General features: G+C 36.4%; 2 protein-coding genes across 29 annotated transcripts in view; both read left to right on the top strand.

Moving 5' to 3' along the window:
* Positions 1-17,716, top strand: part of LOC116405848 (protein ENHANCED DOWNY MILDEW 2-like) — a 67,174-nt gene that overhangs the window by 20,332 nt on the left and 29,126 nt on the right. For 21 of the 28 annotated variants that reach the window (XM_031889637.1, XM_031889633.1, XM_031889636.1 and 18 more), the window contains 6 exons: positions 1,719-1,966; positions 2,056-2,145; positions 2,231-2,734; positions 2,888-3,035; positions 3,118-3,219; positions 12,281-12,322. In XM_031889637.1, coding sequence (XP_031745497.1) covers positions 1,719-1,966; positions 2,056-2,145; positions 2,231-2,734; positions 2,888-3,035; positions 3,118-3,219; positions 12,281-12,322 — 1,134 coding nt within the window. Of the gene's footprint in view, positions 1-1,718; positions 1,967-2,055; positions 2,146-2,230; positions 2,735-2,887; positions 3,036-3,117; positions 3,220-11,668; positions 12,152-12,280; positions 12,323-12,425; positions 12,555-12,681; positions 13,298-13,387; positions 13,495-13,596; positions 13,913-17,716 lie in introns of those variants that run through there. The other 7 variants (XM_031889624.1, XM_031889631.1, XM_031889627.1 and 4 more) reach the window with 7 other exon arrangements.
* Positions 4,556-9,875, top strand: LOC116405849 (protein phosphatase 1 regulatory subunit 7-like). Its single transcript, XM_031889644.1, has one exon. The coding sequence runs from the start codon at positions 6,897-6,899 to the stop codon at positions 7,602-7,604; it is 708 nt and encodes a 235-aa protein (XP_031745504.1). The 5' UTR covers positions 4,556-6,896; the 3' UTR covers positions 7,605-9,875.

Raw genomic sequence — 17,716 nt, 5'->3', positions numbered from 1 at the left:
GATTCCTAGGAAAGTTAAGTTCTTTAGTTGGCAAGTTTTACACGACCGTAAAAAGAAAAAAAACAGGATGGATAGGCTTAAGAGGAAGATGCTCTCGCTTGTAGGTCCTTTCTTGTTGCATTCTTTGTAGAAAAGGGAGGGAGATCTGGACCACATTCTGGGCATTGTGAGTTTTCCAGCTTGGTTTGGAACTCTTTGTTTTAGACATTTGGCGTTAGGGGGACTTGACATAGAGATGTGTGTGCGTTGCTTGAGGAGTTCCTTCTCAACCCTGACCAGTGAGAAGGGCACTTCCTTTGGGTCATGGGGGTGTGTTCTATTTTATGGGTGGTGTGGGGTGAGCAGAACAATGGGGTTTTTAGGGGTGGGGAGAGGGTCCCCAGTGAGATTTGGTCCCTTGTACGTTATCATGTTTCTTTGTGGGCCTTGAATTCGAAGGAATTTTGTAATTATTCTATAGGTGTTATTTTGCATAGTTGGGTCCCTTTTTCTAGAGGGTTCCCTTCCTTTTAGTGGGCTGGCTTTTGGTTAGCCTCCTATTCTCTCTTTTTTTTTTCCTCATTGAAATTGGTTTTATCATCATATAAACAAAAAATACTCACCCTCAAAGTCAAGTTTATTTATTTATTTTGAAACGGAGACAAATCTTTTTTATTAATATGCACTCAAAGTACAAGAGAGTTATACAAAGAGAGTAATACAAAGTCAAGTTTATTTGTACTCTGCTTATATTTGGAAAGTTGTTAAAGATTCAATGAAACTCCTCTAAAAATAACTCATTGTAGGTATAAAATCGATTGACCATACACTTCACTACTAAAATGGCTATCCTTCACGTATTGTATGAATATTTACTATATGAATCCTGCGCAATATAGACATTGGCTCCTTTTTTTTTTGTTTTATTAATTTGTTTTTGTTTATTATAATCATAATGAACTTAGGTGAACCCTAATACCTTTCCATCTTTACATTTACACTAGAGTTTTTTCACAATCTTTTGGTTCATAATTTTGTCGACCCTTTGATTGGGTTTGAGTTGTTTGACTTTTTTTGCTAGTTTCTTGTTTGTAGGTTTGGAATCTTTGTAGTTTTAATGTAATTTATTTATTAGCATTGTGTTTGATACCTACATTTGTATACATGGGTTTATATTGTATAAGGGTAATTAGATTAGTATAGGGTTAGGGGTATAAGGGTAATTAGATACTTAGGAAGTTACTAGTAGTTATTGTGTAAGTGTGGTTACTAGTAGCTATTATGTGTGGTTACTAGGGTGGTTACATCTTGTTATAAATGGAGGGAGGGTAAGTGAGAGAGAGAGGTTATTATGTGGAGTGATTTAGGGCTTGGGTGAGAGTACTCAAGAGGGAGGTTCCAAGTGCCTTATACTTGGGTTTATCTTGTATTTTCTTATAGTTCATTATAATAAATTAATATCTTGTTCTTGTTAGCAACTTTCTAACACATTGTTAATTTTGCCAATAGCTCATATCTCCCTTTGTAATTAGATCTTTTAATGAGTATTAATAATTGCTAGGCTCTTCTTTATTAGTTTTGTGGGTGGGGGTTTCCTCAACCCTTTCCTCTTAGATGGTCCTTCTTGGCTTTTTTTGTTGAATATACATATGCTTTTCTTGTTAGAAAAAGAGATTTACTTATGATTTTAGACATCAGTCTCTGATTATTACCTAATATGAGTTACTATTGCTCTTTAGGTCTTCCAATGCGTAAATGCAACTTGTGGTTATTTTTATCATCCTAAATGTATTTCAAGATTGCTTCATCCGGAGAATAAAGTTGCCGCTGGAGACCTTGAGAAGAAGATTGCATCTGGAGAATCTTTCTCATGCCCTGTGCATAAGTGCTCTGTTTGTGCGCTCGGCGAAAATAAGAAAATATGGGAACTACAGTTTGCTGTTTGTCGACGGTGTCCAAAATCATACCACAGGAAATGCTTACCAAGGTATCCTTTGAATTTCTATATAGTGAATCAGAGTGTAATTTTTTAAGTTCTGGTGCTTAATTGGTTAAAGAATGCATTGTTTTTGTTAGGAAAATCACTTTTGAAGGTTCTGAGGATGGTGAAACCCCGACCAGGGCATGGGAAAAGCTATTACCTAATCGCATTTTGATATATTGCTTGTAAGATTGCTGTGTCAGCTGTTACTACTATTTCCTTTAATCAGTATTGGCCTATTAATGTTTTTTTTTCATTTAATTTGACCAGGGACCATGAGATTGATGAAGAAATTGAGACTCCTGCTAGAGACCATATAAAATTTCCTGGTCTTGAAGAGAGTAGGCTTCCCATTCAGAAAAGGAAACTTCCTATCAGTGATACAAGACGAGGGAAGACGATAGTTTTTCGTGGGAGTAGGGAGAATGTTGTATCAAAGAAGGGATCTATGCCAGATGACCTTCAGGGAAAATCTGCTGCAAAAGTATCCAAATCATTTGAGAGGTCCTCATCTGATGGGAAGCTTCTTGGTAAAGTGACTGCGAAATCATTGTGGAGTTCTGAGTCTAAAAATGTGAAATTGGGTAACATTTCAAGAAACTCTTTGAATCAAAAAGGAGAATCTGTCCTCATGGACATTGATAAGACGATCAAAGTGAAAAAATCCTCCTTAGTTGGCAAGTCTGCCATACCAACCAAGAGATTTGATCCAAGTAAGATTTACAAGGAGGATAGAAGTGGGATGCTCCTATTAGATGCCAATTCGGAGAGGAGGTAACTGCCATTTGTACTTCACATTTGGTTTTGATGCCCTCACCCTTAAAAAACGAATTAAGGAATGACAACAGTTATAAACTTCCCTAAAGTGCACGCTTGCATGTTTGGTAAAGTGGATTTGTTTCTAAAATATTCTTTCTTTTAACCTAGGTTAATGGACATGATGAAAATTGTTGCATCGTCAATTACTTTGGAAGACGTAATTAAGAAGCACAAAGTCCCATCTACTCATGCATATTCTTTAAAACATGTAGTGGACAAGACAATTAAGATGGGGAAGTTGGAAGGGTCAGTTGTGGTAAGAAAATTATTAACTTTTGTATCCTTAAAGTGATCTTGTGGTTTCTTATCCCTTAATGGTCTACTGTTTTGGTTGTTAGGTTGTTCGAGCTGCTCTGCGCAAGCTTGAGGAAGGATGTTGCATTGAGGATGCAGAAGCTGTTTGTGAGCCTGAAGTTCTTAACCACATATTTAAGTGGAAGGTGCTTACAATTTCTTATTGCACTGTTCTAAAGAAGTTTCTTAGGCTTTTATTTGCTCAGCTGCTTTGACGAAATTTTTGACAAAGCATGGTCTTATACTGACTAATATTTTGTGTTTTCGAAGTTTTGAACTATTTTGTGCTTTCATCTTAGACATTCGGCCCCTGCTCTCTATTTTCCTGTTTACATCTTTTTCCTTATGCTGAATCATTTGGTGGCAGATGCCTTTTCTCGTTTTAGTAGCTCTAGGATATTGTTGGGATTCTGTCATTTGTTGTTTGATAGAGAAGCAACTGACATAGTGGCTCTTGTATCCTCGAACAAGACATTTGATATTAATACGAAGGAGAAGGATTGTTTTTCTTTTGGAGCTTGAATCCTTCTAAAAGTATTTCTTGTAGTTCCCTCTTTTGGAGCTTTTGTGAAAATTTTAAGAATGTAGTTCCCTCTTTTAGAGATTTTGTAAAATTTTTCTAGAAGACTTAGCACTTCTGTTTGTGGTAAGTCAATCATGGAAGACTTCTACAGATATTTCTTTTAAAAAGGAGACAGCCTCTTTATTAATATTAATATAATAATAATGAGACAAAAGCTCATAATACAAAAGAATTATACAATGAGCATGTAAGCATGGATCGGGGGTGCACCTGGACATCTCAACTAGGTTGACACCCCCTTAACACCCTCATCATATCCAACCAAGCTAAAACCCGTAACAAAGGAGTAATGGCTAAAGGCAAAACAAACACAAAAGAAGTACAGGGAAATACAAATACAAATACAAGACTAAACATCCTTCTAAATAAAAGGCGACCAAAAACTTGCACCAAGACAAACTCGAGATCATAGGAGGAAGAACACTATGAGGAGGCTGAAAAGAGGAAGACTTTTACAGATTAGATTGGTTTTTAGAAAGATGATCCTTTTTGTAGGGCTGCTTTTTCACATTCTGTATTGGTGGGCAGAAAAAAGACTTCAATCATATCTTTTTGAATCATGACTTTGTTTGGTTAGTTTGGAGTTGTTTCTATGAGGTGTTTGACTTTCCTTTTGCTAGACACATGCTGTGTTTTAGAAAGCCTCCTAGGCGCATGCATAGTGCCTCGCCTTGCACACAAGTGCATCAGATGTGGTGCTTTCAGTGAAGCCCTACGGCCCAAAGTCCTAGGCATTGGGTTTTTTTTTTCATTATTTTAAAAAAGTAATTATTAGGGTTTTTTCCTTCCATATTAATTATAAATAATAAAATTTGCTTGGCCTAAATGGAATATTTTTTTTTCCTATGGTTACTTTTATTTTTTTTCTTTTATATTCCCAATTCAACTATCCTCTTTTTTATCTTGTATTTTTATATTATCTTGTATTATATATAGAGAGACTGCACCTTAAAAAAAAACCCACATTTTTTTAACGCCTTGCACTTAAGCCCTAAAAGACTATTGTGCTTTATTATGCCTTGAGCATTGAAAAACATTAGACACAGAGATCACGGAGATGATTGAGGAGTTTCTTCTTCATCTGTCCTCTAGGTTGTAATTTATTTGACTGGAGTTTCCTTCTTTAATTGGATTCACTTGTGTGAGCTTTGATTTTTCTTTTTTAGATTGAAAAACAAGTTGATCCTTTAGATTTTTTTTGAAAAGGAAACAACCTCATTTATTAATAAATGAACAATGAAACTAAATCTTATAGTATAAGAGGATTATACGATGAGCATTCAAACCAAGGATAAGGATGTGCATTTGAGCATCCCAGCTAAGTTGACACCCTCTTAGTATCCTTATCATATCCTACATAATAAAAAGATAGAACAACTAATAACGTCCAAGTGCAGGACTAACCACAACCAATACAACTCAAAAAGGACATAAGAAACAACTTCTAACCAGACTAGGAATTAAAAATACAGCCAGACAAAGAAAGATTCTGAAACGGTTGGAAACACCAGAGGCTGTGAGCCAAATCTGAATCATCAACAAGGAGGAAAGTTAAAAGGCCTGCCAGTTTAGTAAGATATATTGCATAGAGAAGTCTTTAAATTGTTTTCGTAGAGAGCATCACAAAGAGGCACTCAGACGTGCGCACTCGTATCTATTGAACCAAGAGGAGGCTTTATTGTGGAAGACTCGCAGATTTCTCTCAAACCACAGTTCCAACAAAATTTCCTTGACGGTATTGCACCAAAGCAAGGAGGCATTTTTTCATCATAACCGGACCAAGAAGTAACTGTCTAACATTATTCTTGCATTCTTTATCAAGGTCTCAGCTGAGATTAAAGGTGTGAAAGAGTTTACTCCTACACTTGGCAGCATATACACATTCAAACAAGTGCTGGAGTTCCGCATGAAATTTGAGATAGAATGGGCATATATGTGGCGAAATATAATGAGTGGGTAACTTCTTTTGCATAATGGATGCACAAATTGAACTCCTGAACAACATAATCGATAGAGTTATACTTACCCTCGGGCTTTTAGATTTCTGAAGGCTTTTTTCCAACTGTAGGTCCATCGGAGTGGCAAGAGACAAGTGCTTCGATAATGACTTTACTGAAAAAACCCCATTAGTTTCCATTAACCAGATTCTTTTATTCTCAATATTGGATAATCTTGTCCTTTCCAAGGAGCCCAGGAGAAGTTGAAAATTAGAGATTTCAAGCTCCTAACAATCTTCTGAAATCAAGAAACCCAGAGGAAGTGGAGGCGTTCCAATGTTCTACAACCGAGCCTTTTGGTTTAAGGGCAATTCTGTACAGCTTGGGAGTGTGGTCTTCAAAGCAATTCTATCCATTCATGGATCCAACCAAAACAAAATTTTGTCACCCTTTCCAACTTTAAAAGCTGCCACACTATCTAGAAATATTTATCCAAGGGCTTCTTAAACTTGAATTTTCTTTGCCACTTGTGTGCCACTGGAAGAGGCTACTCCCGTGAATACTACAAACCACCTTATACCATAGAGAGTTTTGTTCTGCCATGAACCTCCACCTCCACTTGGCAAGAAGAGTAATGTTTCTAAATTTCAGCTTGTCCAGCCCAAGGCCCCCATCTCCTTGGGGTTTGGAAACTAATTCCCATTTCACTAGGTGGTTCAACTTGCTACCGTTGTTCCCTTCTCAAAAGAAGTTCCTCCATGGTTCTTTCAATGGAATTAGAGATTTTTTTGGCATGAGGAATGTTTAGCAATTCCTCATGGATGCCGCTAAGGAGATCTTACTTTCCCCAATATTAATTCCGCATATAGATGACTTTTCCCAATTTATCTTTTGCCCATAACACTAAAATATTTCAAGCGTCTTTTTAACGTTTTCATGAATAACTTCATCAAACTTGGAAAATATTAAGGTGTTGTCTGCAAATTGAAGGAGGGGAACATGAACATTGTTCTTTCCTACCATGAAACCTTCATACAAACCGTTCAAGTGTAGATTTGAGATGAAACTACTAAGCACTTCGCTAACCAGAAGAAAAGAAAGAGGGAAAGGGGATCCCCTTGCTTTAACCCTCTTGAGGCTTGAATTCTTCCTCTGGGCCTCCCATTGACGAATTCTGAATACTTAGGGTTTTTAACACAATCCATGATCAATCCAGCACACAAGCAGCAGAGACAGCGGAGTTTGAAGGCGTTTTCGGAGGCAGTGTCTGTTCCTAACAGAGAAAACTAGGGTTTTCACGACTATGTCTTGCTTGGATATACAGCAAGTTCTCAATGATTACAAAACCAAAGACCCACTCACCATCACTACTCTCAAGCTCAATCAAAAGGCTCTTTCTGATATAAATGGTTTGTCCCTTTTCAAAAACTTGGAGAAGCTTGATTTGACATTCAACAATCTCACATCGCTTCAGGGGTTGGAGTCATGCACCAATTTGAAGTGGCTCTCAGTTGTACAAAACAAACTTGATAACTTAAAAGGAATTGAAGGGCTTTCTAGACTTAATGTATTAAATGCGGGAAAGAATAAGCTTCGGTCAATGGACGAAATTAGACCCCTTGTTGGCTTTTGTGCTTTGATTTTGAATGACAATGAGATTGCTTCTATTTGCAAGCTTGATCAGATGAAGAACCTGAATACTCTGGTTCTTTCTAGAAATCCAATCCACAGTATTGGAGATTCTCTGTTGAAAGTGAAATCAATGAAAAAGCTATCCCTTTCTAACTGCAAACATCAATCTATTGAATCCCTCAAGTTTTGTATCGAACTTAAAGAGCTTAGACTTGCTCACAATGAAATCAGGATGCTCCCCAATGCTTTGGCTCATAACAAGAAGTTGTTGAATTTGGATTTGGGAAATAATGTCATCATGAGATGGTCAGATTTAAAGGTATTGAGTTCATTAGGCTATCTGAGGAATATTTATGTTCGAGGGAATCCTATTGGATAAAAAGATTTGTCGACTGGTTCCAGGCTTGCGTGTATTGAATGCGAGATCAATTGATAAATGCATTAAGAATGAGAATGATAATGGGAGTGATAAAGAAGACGACACTCCAATCAGGAGCCTAGATCGTCAAAAAGAGAAAAAGGATAGAAAACTGAATGGGAATGTTGAAACACACCCGTCTGTTCAAGGCACTGATGGCAAACTTGATCATACTAATGGTGCTGATGTGGACAGGAAGTTGGAACGCAAAAAACGTAAGATGGATAAGGTCACCAGGGAGGAGAAAGTAATTCCATCTCTTGACAATAAGATAAATCTCGGTACCAATGATATTGATAAGGAAAAGAAGACTTCAAAGCAGAAAAGAACAAAAAGCAATAAGGAGCCATCTTTGCCAATACACAAGGAGACACTTACCAAGATTGAAAACCATAAGAAGAAAGCAAAGAAGGAAGGGGAAAGGCAGATTGGTGTTATTGACGACGCTGAAGTGCCATTTGAACAGCTTTTCGGAGATGATCTTATTGAAGACATGGATGCTGTTCTCCAAAAGGTTGGTGAGAAAGAAGTAGAGGAGATGATTTTAAAGCCTAACTTGGCATCATTTTCAGCTAATAGAAAGGAATCTAAAAGCCAAGATCGAGTTGGAAGGTTACAAATATCCCCAATAGTTGAAATTGGAATGGACGGAATATCAACATGGGGGGATGAGTAATTGCAATGCAAAGGCATTCAGTTACTTGGGAAAATTTGGATCAATCATGGCAGCACCGTGGTCGGACAGGTGTGGAATGCAGTAATAGAAAAAGAGAATGGGTTTTAGAAACTCATTTCAGTTGTTTGTCTTGCAATGAGCTATGAAGCGTAAGCTACTGTTGTTGGGAGACTTGACTTTTGATTTGGGGGAGTTCATGAGATGGAGGATTTTTACTTTTCTGACTTAAACAAGTGACATGCCAAAAGATTTTGTAGCTTGTTGGTACCTGAGCAAGTTCTAATTTGAAACTTACATATTTCTTCTTCAACAGCCTTAAAATAGTGCATAATTAGAACTGTTAATGCCTAAATTGAAACAGAGGTGTTTGGGGGTATATTATTTCAGTTTTTATATTATTTCTATAATAGAGTTTGCCTTGTGTCTCTTAAAAAAAAAACAACACAATCCATGATCGAAGAGATGATCCATCAATGATTGAAATTTTTCTGCTTCAAAATTCTTTCCAAGAAACCCCAATCAACTCGATCAAATGCCTCTCCAAGGTCCAGTTTGTAATCCATCCTTGCTTTTTTTGGACCTATAATACTCCACAACTTTATTTGCAATAAGTACAGGATCCAGAATTTGGCGGCCATCCAAAAAGGCACTTTGAGTGAGAGCTCTAATACTGGGCATAATTATCTTCATTCTTTCAGCAAGCACTTTTGCAATCAATTTGTACAGCAAAGTAGTGAAACTTATGGGCCGGAAATTAATTACCTTTACTGCATCTTCCTTTTTCTTGATCAAGCAAATAAATTTCTCCTTTACATGCATTTAGTTTCCCAGTCCCATAGAACTCATTGAATAATTTACAAAGATTGTCCTTGAGGAGATCCCAAAATTTGATGAAGAATTCTACTGTGAAGCTATCCGGACCTGGAGCCTCTGTTTCTTCCCATTGATTTTAATGCTGCCCTGATCTCCACCAAACTAAATTTTGAAATAAGCCTTTTATTTTGATCTGCGAAACTACAAACCAATAAAAAACGGAGGTGTGAGGAGATTTCTCATAGAGGGTGCTGTAGAAATCAAGTATTAAATGTTCAATTTCAAAGAATAAAGTGGTTGGGTTTCCTTGATTATTAACAAGCTTCGGAATTAGACTTCTTTTTTTTTTTTTTTTTCCCCCGATGAGAACGATGGAAGAAACTCATATTTTTGTTCCCCAATTTCAGCCAAGTCAACTTAGTTTTCTGGATTATATCTCTTTCCTCCCTTCTACAAAGAGCTAGAAGATCCACTCTCTTATTAACAATAAGTGATCCCCTGTGCACGTATCCGGTTGATCATATTTTTTCTCTTCTAGTGCGATGGCTTTTAATAAGGTTTCTTCATGACTTTTCTGTTTTCTTTCATAATCTGAATGCCATGATTTGAGTTGACCCTTAATGTTTTGGAGTTGAGTTGATAAGGCAAAGCCCATCCAGCCCGGAGGAGTGCTTGTGGTTAATGAATTTTCAATAAATTGGCAGCAATGCTTGTCTAGCAACCAGCTGTTGCAAAATCGAAAAGGGGAAGGCTCCCACTCGAATGCCCCTGCTTCTAATAAAAAAGGGAAGTGGTTTAAGGAGATCCTTACTTGACGAGTTACACGTGTGTTCGCAAAAGCCTTGTCCCGGTCAAAAGTAACTAAAAATCTGTCAAGCAATGATCTCAAAACTACTCTTCCTTCTCTTGACCATGTTAATTTTCTGTTCAGTAAAATAACTTCAATGAGTTTCCATTCTTCAATGAATTTATTGAATTTCCTCATTCATGCCACAAGTCATTCTACTTGCTGGAAATCGCTCCCCTTTGATTTGGTCATATTAAAATCCCCTCCCAAACACCAAGCTTCTATACAATAACCAATGAGGGAGAGCAGCTCTGACCAAATGAATTTTCCCTCTGTAATCAGTAGGTCCATAAATATTGGTTACCCAACACAACTTATTGCACATTGTTCTGCATTTAACTGACAGTGAGTGGCCCCTTTCAATACTTCAATAAAAGAAAATTTACTTTCATCTCACTTGGTTAACATTCTTCCTGATTTTCCATGAGCTTCAAGAAAGATCCATCCAGTTCCTTTTGATCTCCAAGTGGATTGAAAACAAAGTATTGACCCATTCCAATCTTGAAAGAAATATGGGAAAAAGGAAGATGACAATAGGCAGTAGCTTATAATCCTTTTCCGTGGGATATATGAGGAAGACTTGACACTGAGAATAGGCTTTTGGTTGGAAATGTGAGGAGCTATAATAAGCTGTGAGCACCTTCCACCCAACAGAGAACTTTTGCTTGTAATATCTTTGAATCCACTTGGTCAAAAGGGCCTTAGTATCTCTCCACCTGGCTGCTGTTAGCTTGCACTGCTATTTGGATTCTTGGTTGTGGCCTCTTGATCCTACTTCTGGTTTTACTGTTAGATCCCTTATAGCTGACTTAGTGGGCACGGTTGATCCATTATTGTCTGATTTTTGTTCTGTGATTTGGAAAGATAGATTTTCCTAAAACGATGAAAATTTTTCTTTAAGATCTTAGTTGGGGTGCCATCAATACTGCTGATTGTCTTCCACGTTGCATGCTTTATATGTCTATTTCTCCTTCTTGGTGTCACATGTGTTGCTGCTACGCTGAATCTTCGATCCATTTGTTTTTCCATTTTCCTCTTGCTGCCAATTTTTGGGATATTCTTTTTAGGCTTTTTGATGGTCTTATACGTGTCTTAATAACATTTTGGACACATTGGCTTCTCTTCTGGTGGGTCAACCCTTTGGTGGTACAAAGATGACACTTTGGTTGACATGCGGCGTTCTTTTGGTATCTGTGGGGTGAAAGGAATAAGTGGCTTTTTCATGATTCTTCTTGTTCAAATATTTTATGGAATTTGTTCTGTCTATTTCTTTTCCTTGGTGTAAAGCTAAGCCCCCCTCTCTCTATAGATAATCTATTTTAGTTAACAATTGGACATCCTTCTCTTCTATAAGTTCCTTTAGGTGTTTGGGGTTTTCCCCAGATTTCATTTATAAATGAAATGGTTTTTTTTACAATTGGACTTCTCTTCTGTACTGGGTATCACCCGAACCCCCTTGCAAAATTAGTTTCTTCACATTATCCCTCTTCACAAAGTGGGAGGAGGCATTTATGAATATTTTTAAAGTGAATACTTCTTTGATGTCCTGACTTATTAAAAGTGTATTGAATTTTCAGATCGCAAAGAACATGGAAGTGTTTATATGGTCCTGAGATTATAAGAGTCTTAATAATCAGGATAGGCTTCAGAATTTGATGAGGTTTAACCTTTTTGCCTGTTCATATGCAGTTTGTATATGGAAAAGGAGGACAATATTTATCACCTTTTTCCTCATTGCTTCTTTGCTTCCAAGGGAAGAAGCTTTCTGCTTAGTACCTTCAGATTTCCGCTTGTCTTTCTAATTCTAATCATATTGATGACTGGCTTTCTCAAGTGAAGTTGAAGTCCTTTGGGGTATGCTGTCGGGGCATTCCTTTAGTTGCGTTGGCTTGAAAGTAACTTTAAACTTTTTGAAGCTAAGTCTTCTGATATAACTTCTTTTGGTGGAAATTTACAACTCATCTCCTTGTGGTGGGCTCATAGTTATAGCCAATTCTTTTGCAATTATCCAATTTCTTTGCATCACAACAATTGGTCAAATTTTCTGCAATTAGTTTTTTTGGGATGGGGTTCACTTTTCACCGTCCCTAAGCTGTTTCTACTTCGCTTTTGTCTGATGATGTCTCTTATAAAACATCAATGTGTGATAGCAGAAGGAAATTGTTAGCAGCCGGTCTTTTTTGCTGTCCAGACATATGGACGTGTTTTCTCCATTATTTTTCCTGTTTAATTTTTTCTCGCTCTCATTATTTTTTCCATTTCATAGTCCTTGTAAATACTAAAATGTCTTCTGCAATGCAGATTGTTGATAGGCTTCATTGGTACATAGAGAAAGGCAATACAGTAAGTCCATTATGTTGATTTGTTTGATTTTTATTATATTGAGCAGAATTCGTTATTTATTTTTCTTAGTGCAACATTTTCTTTCAATGCATTTCATTGTTAGGAGGCTATCTGTTACCTTAAATATTCTTTAGATTCATTATGCACTCCACAATCTCGCAAAAAGTACAAGCCTCGTATGTTATCCTTTTGAACTCCTATGATTGTGAAAGTTGAGAGATGTTTACAATCATGGAACCACTCGGGGGAGGGGGGGGGGGGGGGGGGTTCATCTAACTCTTCTACAAGCAACCCTTTCAAACTCCCCACGTCCTACTTATCCTTATTTACAAAAAGAAAGGTATCGTCTATGATTGCAGGATTGAAAGATTTTAGAATAAAAAATAGAAGCCATGTTAGATATTCTCTTCGAATTGTGCTCAGGGCAGCAAGTTAATTGGGAGAAGTAAGCATTATATGGAGGCAATATTGATGAGGCTACATTGATCTCTACTTCTTCAAGGCTGAATTGGGAGGCTGGTAATTGCCTTTATATATCTTGGCTTACCTCATGGTGGTTATTCTAAACAGCAGTCTTTTTGGCAGCCTGTTATAGATAAAGTCCATTTGAAACTCGATAAATGGAAAAGGGTATAACTTGTCCAGAGGGGCCGTTTAACTTTTTTTTTTTTTAAGATAAGAAACATTTCATTGATAAATAAAATCTGTACAACATTTTCTACTCTGGGTAAAATGGTTTCTTGTTAGAAAAATCCTACTTGTTTGAAACCTTAAAAAGTGTCATCTCTCCATTGGGTACATCCAAATATAATGGTACAAATATGTGCTATAAAAAGTTTCTTTATCCTATGACCATTTTTTTCTTTAAAGATATGTAAGAAGTGACACTGAACTGTGTCCTTTGTAGCTATGATGCCCAAACAATAATCAGCTCGTTTGTATTTATATTCATCGTTATAGACCTCTTGAATTGTCTATTTACCTATATTCCTATTTAATTTCTTTGGTTTTTGTGTGATTCAACTTTATGCAACCCTCATGTATCTCTCTTTTTGTTGATGAAAGTTCTTATTTTTCACAAAAGAGAAGAATCAAACTTGTATACGTTCCTATTGCCTGGTATTTTCTGTGAATTTGACTGGTAACTGGCCAGGCGTTGAAGGGATATTTCTGTATGTGTTTCTTCTACTTGGTCATTGACTAGATGCCCTGTTTCCAATCTCCTTTTAATGCTTTTAATGTATAATTTGATGGCACTTTTTCGGGTCTTAAAGGATCAACAAAAAGAAAGGAACTGCACGGCAGAACTGCGATCAGAGCTTTATCTGGAACTTGGGAAGAACAAGTTGAAGGGACCACTCTTCAGGCTTATAAATTTGACTTCTCCTGTAGTGTTATATATGAGGTTTATTCTGGATTTGTGCTTCTGATAGAATCAAAACTTCATGATGATGTGAGCAATTTTGAACTTGAACTTTATTTACTCTCAAAGATGGTTAAAGCTTCTGTGTCCTTTGGCGGGGAGGTTCATTTGGATGCTGAACAGGTAAATATGTTAATTTTCATCATATTCATTGTTCTTCACCGTCAGAGAATTGCCTCTAATGTGATATCATCACCTTCCAAAAAAGCAGATAACCATAGCTCTTGAAAGCACTTTGCTTTCGTTATCTTATTTCTAAAAACCCATTTTGTTCCGATTGTAGATGCATTAGAAGGCCTAGGGACTAATTTCCAAACTTTGTTTCTTTCAAATTGATTTAATTCTTCTTGCATAGCTAAAATCCAAAACTCATCACATTCGGCATCTTTAAAACTTCTAGGTTCAATTTGAGACACAAAAGCAAGATTACTAAATAAATTAATAGAAGAACGAGTTTTGACACCTTGTTCGGGATTGCCAAGAATTAGATCCTTGGGATGGGATAGAGCATATCTCCACTCTTTAGGCAAGGATGAAGAACCCTCTTCTTTCTTTTCTATGATGTTCACATCTTGCATACTTGGAACAATTTCTTTGCCTTTGTCATTAACAAGTAAATCTCCAAAATCTTTTTCTAAATCATCACTACAAATAGACTCATTAGAAACATTATTCCAAGATTCATCAAATACAACATGAATAGATTCCTCAATAACTAAAGTTTTCTTATTGAAAACTCTATAAGCTTTACTAGTAGAGGAATATCCTAGAAAAATACCAACATCCGTCTTAGAATCAAATTTTCCAAGTTTTTCTTTGTTATTCAAAATAAAACATTTACAACCGAAAACTTTGAAATACCCAATATTTGGAATTTTACCATGCCAAAGTTCATAAGGAGTTTTATCTAAAGAGGGTCTAACTAAAACTCTATTTGAAACATAGCAAGCGGTGTGAACGGCTTCCGTCCAAAAATATTTAGGTAAACCATACTCATTCAACATTGATCTAGCAAATTCTTGCAAAGTACGATTTTTCCTTTCAACTACACCATTTTGCTACTTCCTCTGCTCGAAATGCATCTAAAAATTTTAGGGATGCATATAATCATTGGACAAAGGCCAATGACAAGGCCTGTGTGTATCTCTTGTCTAGTATGTCTGACATACTAAGCAAGAAACACAAAACCATGGTCATTAGACGTCAGATCAAGGATTCGCTTCAAGAGATATTTAAGAAGAATTAAAAAGAAAGTAAATATAATTTACTTGCCTTAGAAACATGTTTAGTGGAAAATGACCAAAATGTCTAGATACTTGATTTAGGAGCCACTAGTCATGTTTGCTCTTCTTTACATAAAACTAGTTCCTTTAAGCTACTCGAGGAGGATGAGATACACTCGAAGTTAAAACGAGAGATGCCATTTCAGCTCGTGTAATGGGAGATGTTAAATTTTCTTTTTAAAATAGATTCTTGTTTTTAAAAAACTTGTATATAGTTCCTAAGATTAAAAGGAATCTTATATTTATTTCTTGTCTTATTGAACAATCATATAATGTAACATTTTTCTTTAAATGAAGTGTTCATTTCTAAGAATGGTGTACACATTTGTTCAGCTAAGCTTGAAGACAACTTTTGTATGTATTAAGACCTAACAAAGCGAAAGCAATTTTAAATCATGAGATGTTTAAAACTGCTAATACTCAAAATAATACCTATCTTTGGCATTCAAGATTAGGTCATATTGATCTCGATAGGATCGGGAGATTGGTAAAGAATGGACTTCTAAATGAGTTAGAAGATGATTCATTGCCTCCATGTGAATCTTGTCTTGAAGAAAAGTTGACTAAAGAGACCTTTTACTAGAAAATGCTATGGAGCCAAAGAGCCCATAGAACTTATACATTCAGACCACTATGGTCCAATGAATGTAAAAGCTAGAGAAGGTTTTGAATACTTCATCTCTTTTATAGATGATTATTCAAGGTATGATTATTTATACTTAATGAAACGTAAGTCTGAAGCTCTTGGAAAGTTCAAGAAGTATAAGGCTGAAGTTAAAAATCTATCAAGTAAAAAAATTAAAATACTTTTATCTGATCGAGGTGGAGAGTATATGGATTTGAGATTCCAGGACTATATGATAGAACATGGAATCCAATTACAACTTTCAGCACCTGGTACACCTCAACAAAATGGTATATTAGAAATGAGAAATAAAACCTTGTTAGACATGGTTCGTTTAATAATGAGTCATGCTCAATTGCCTTGCTCGTTTTGGGGGTATGCAGATTGAACAATGCTCCTCGAAAAGTGTTTCTAAAATACCTTTCTGTAACGATCCAACACTTTATACTAAGGTGAGATCATTACCACTAAAACAAATAAAGACTTTTTATTTAAATCAAAGAAAATACTAAGTTTTAAAAAGAAACACTCATAAAATATAAGTAAAGTATATAATAAAATATTAGTTCGGAACCTATTTAAAATAAAAAAAATATATCTAAAAGTAAACATGGGTTCTGAAATAAATTTAATACTCAAAACATAAATGTGGAAGAAAACATAAGATGTTCCCTATGACGATCCACGGTCACTTCTTGCCATTCGCGAGCTTGCCTTTACCTGCTCCTTTACCTGAAAAATTAAACATAGAAAAGGGTGAGTATAAATTTATACTAAGTAAGTGACCCACTACTACTCCTGCCACGTGTCTGTTAACCTCTCGTTATAGTCCTGTAAGAAAATATCGAATATCTATTGTGCTCCCAAACGTACGCTATCCAGTGATCTTGTAGGAACACATCTAGACTCTTGGTGAACTCGAAGGAGTCACCCTAAAGAAGTGTAAGTGATCCTATTGATTCGCATATAAAAGCTAAGTCACACAAACATAAATAGGTGGTGATCTCGAGGGACACCCATATGATACGACTCTAATAGGTAAAGCTAACACAACATCATAGTCTATACATATAACATAACATAAATAACATATCTCAAACATGATGTATCTCAACCATAGTATATCTCATTCATAACATATCGTGGTCATCACATATCTTAGTCATACATAACGATTTTTTATGTAGCTATCATTATCTAACATTCTTCACAGTCACATCACATGCATCATGGCTACGTTAATGCATACTAAGAGAAAACATAATGTAAGGATCTAATAATAAAACTTCTTACCTGGAGATTAATTATCAACTAATTCAGTCATAAACATAAACAAAATTAAAATTATTAATTTTGTCAACCATCACCCAACTATTTAATTAAGCATCCAAACTTCCAACTATTTAATTAAGCATCCAAACTGACCCCCAAGATTAAGGTTGAATCAAACAAAACCTTGAATGGAAAATTTCGGAGTCTCAAATCCTCAAATTAACACTTGAACCTTCAAACAAAAATAATTTAACTCATTCCATGGTAAACTTATTTAAGATCCAAAAAATATTCATTTGGGCATACCAAACCAACACAACTCAAGAGATACCAAAAAGCAACTTGGCTTAAACTAAGGTAGAAATGGCCCACGCGGCTCTGCAGGAGGAGAATCGACTTGGCAGTCAGCTCGGGTGCACAACTCACAAAAGGAGAAAGAAATCGGCTGTGACAAGCGCGATTTACGAAGGAGTAGATAAGTGGCTCTGTGATACACAGATCGACTTGCTCAAGCAAGGGTTCGTTTAACGATTGCCGGCAATGAGATCTGGGTGGCACGAGACAAAACTTAACGACGGTAAGGCTTAATGAAAACGTTCAAAAACTAGATGATTGATGAAATGAAAAGAGAGAGATTCCTCGGCTTCACCTACATGCAAACGTAGGAGGTGGGGGGTGCATAGTCGGCTTGTGCGACTTCGTCACTAAGGAACAAAGGAGGAATGACGGTGTCAACAAACGACGAGCGGTGATCCTTGCAACGGAGCACGATGGCGGCTGGGGTTTGTGAA

Source organism: Cucumis sativus, unplaced genomic scaffold (assembly GCF_000004075.3).
Source record: "Cucumis sativus cultivar 9930 unplaced genomic scaffold, Cucumber_9930_V3 scaffold38, whole genome shotgun sequence".
Taxonomy (NCBI): domain Eukaryota; kingdom Viridiplantae; phylum Streptophyta; class Magnoliopsida; order Cucurbitales; family Cucurbitaceae; genus Cucumis; species Cucumis sativus.
The sequence above is the reverse complement of the archived record's forward strand: the minus strand, read 5'-3'. Positions and strand labels throughout refer to the sequence as shown.

Bases quoted from the DNA above. Each gene is read 5' to 3' on its own strand.
- LOC116405849 (XM_031889644.1), top strand. From the start codon at position 6,897: ATGTCTTGCTTGGATATACAGCAAGTTCTCAATGATTACAAAACCAAA.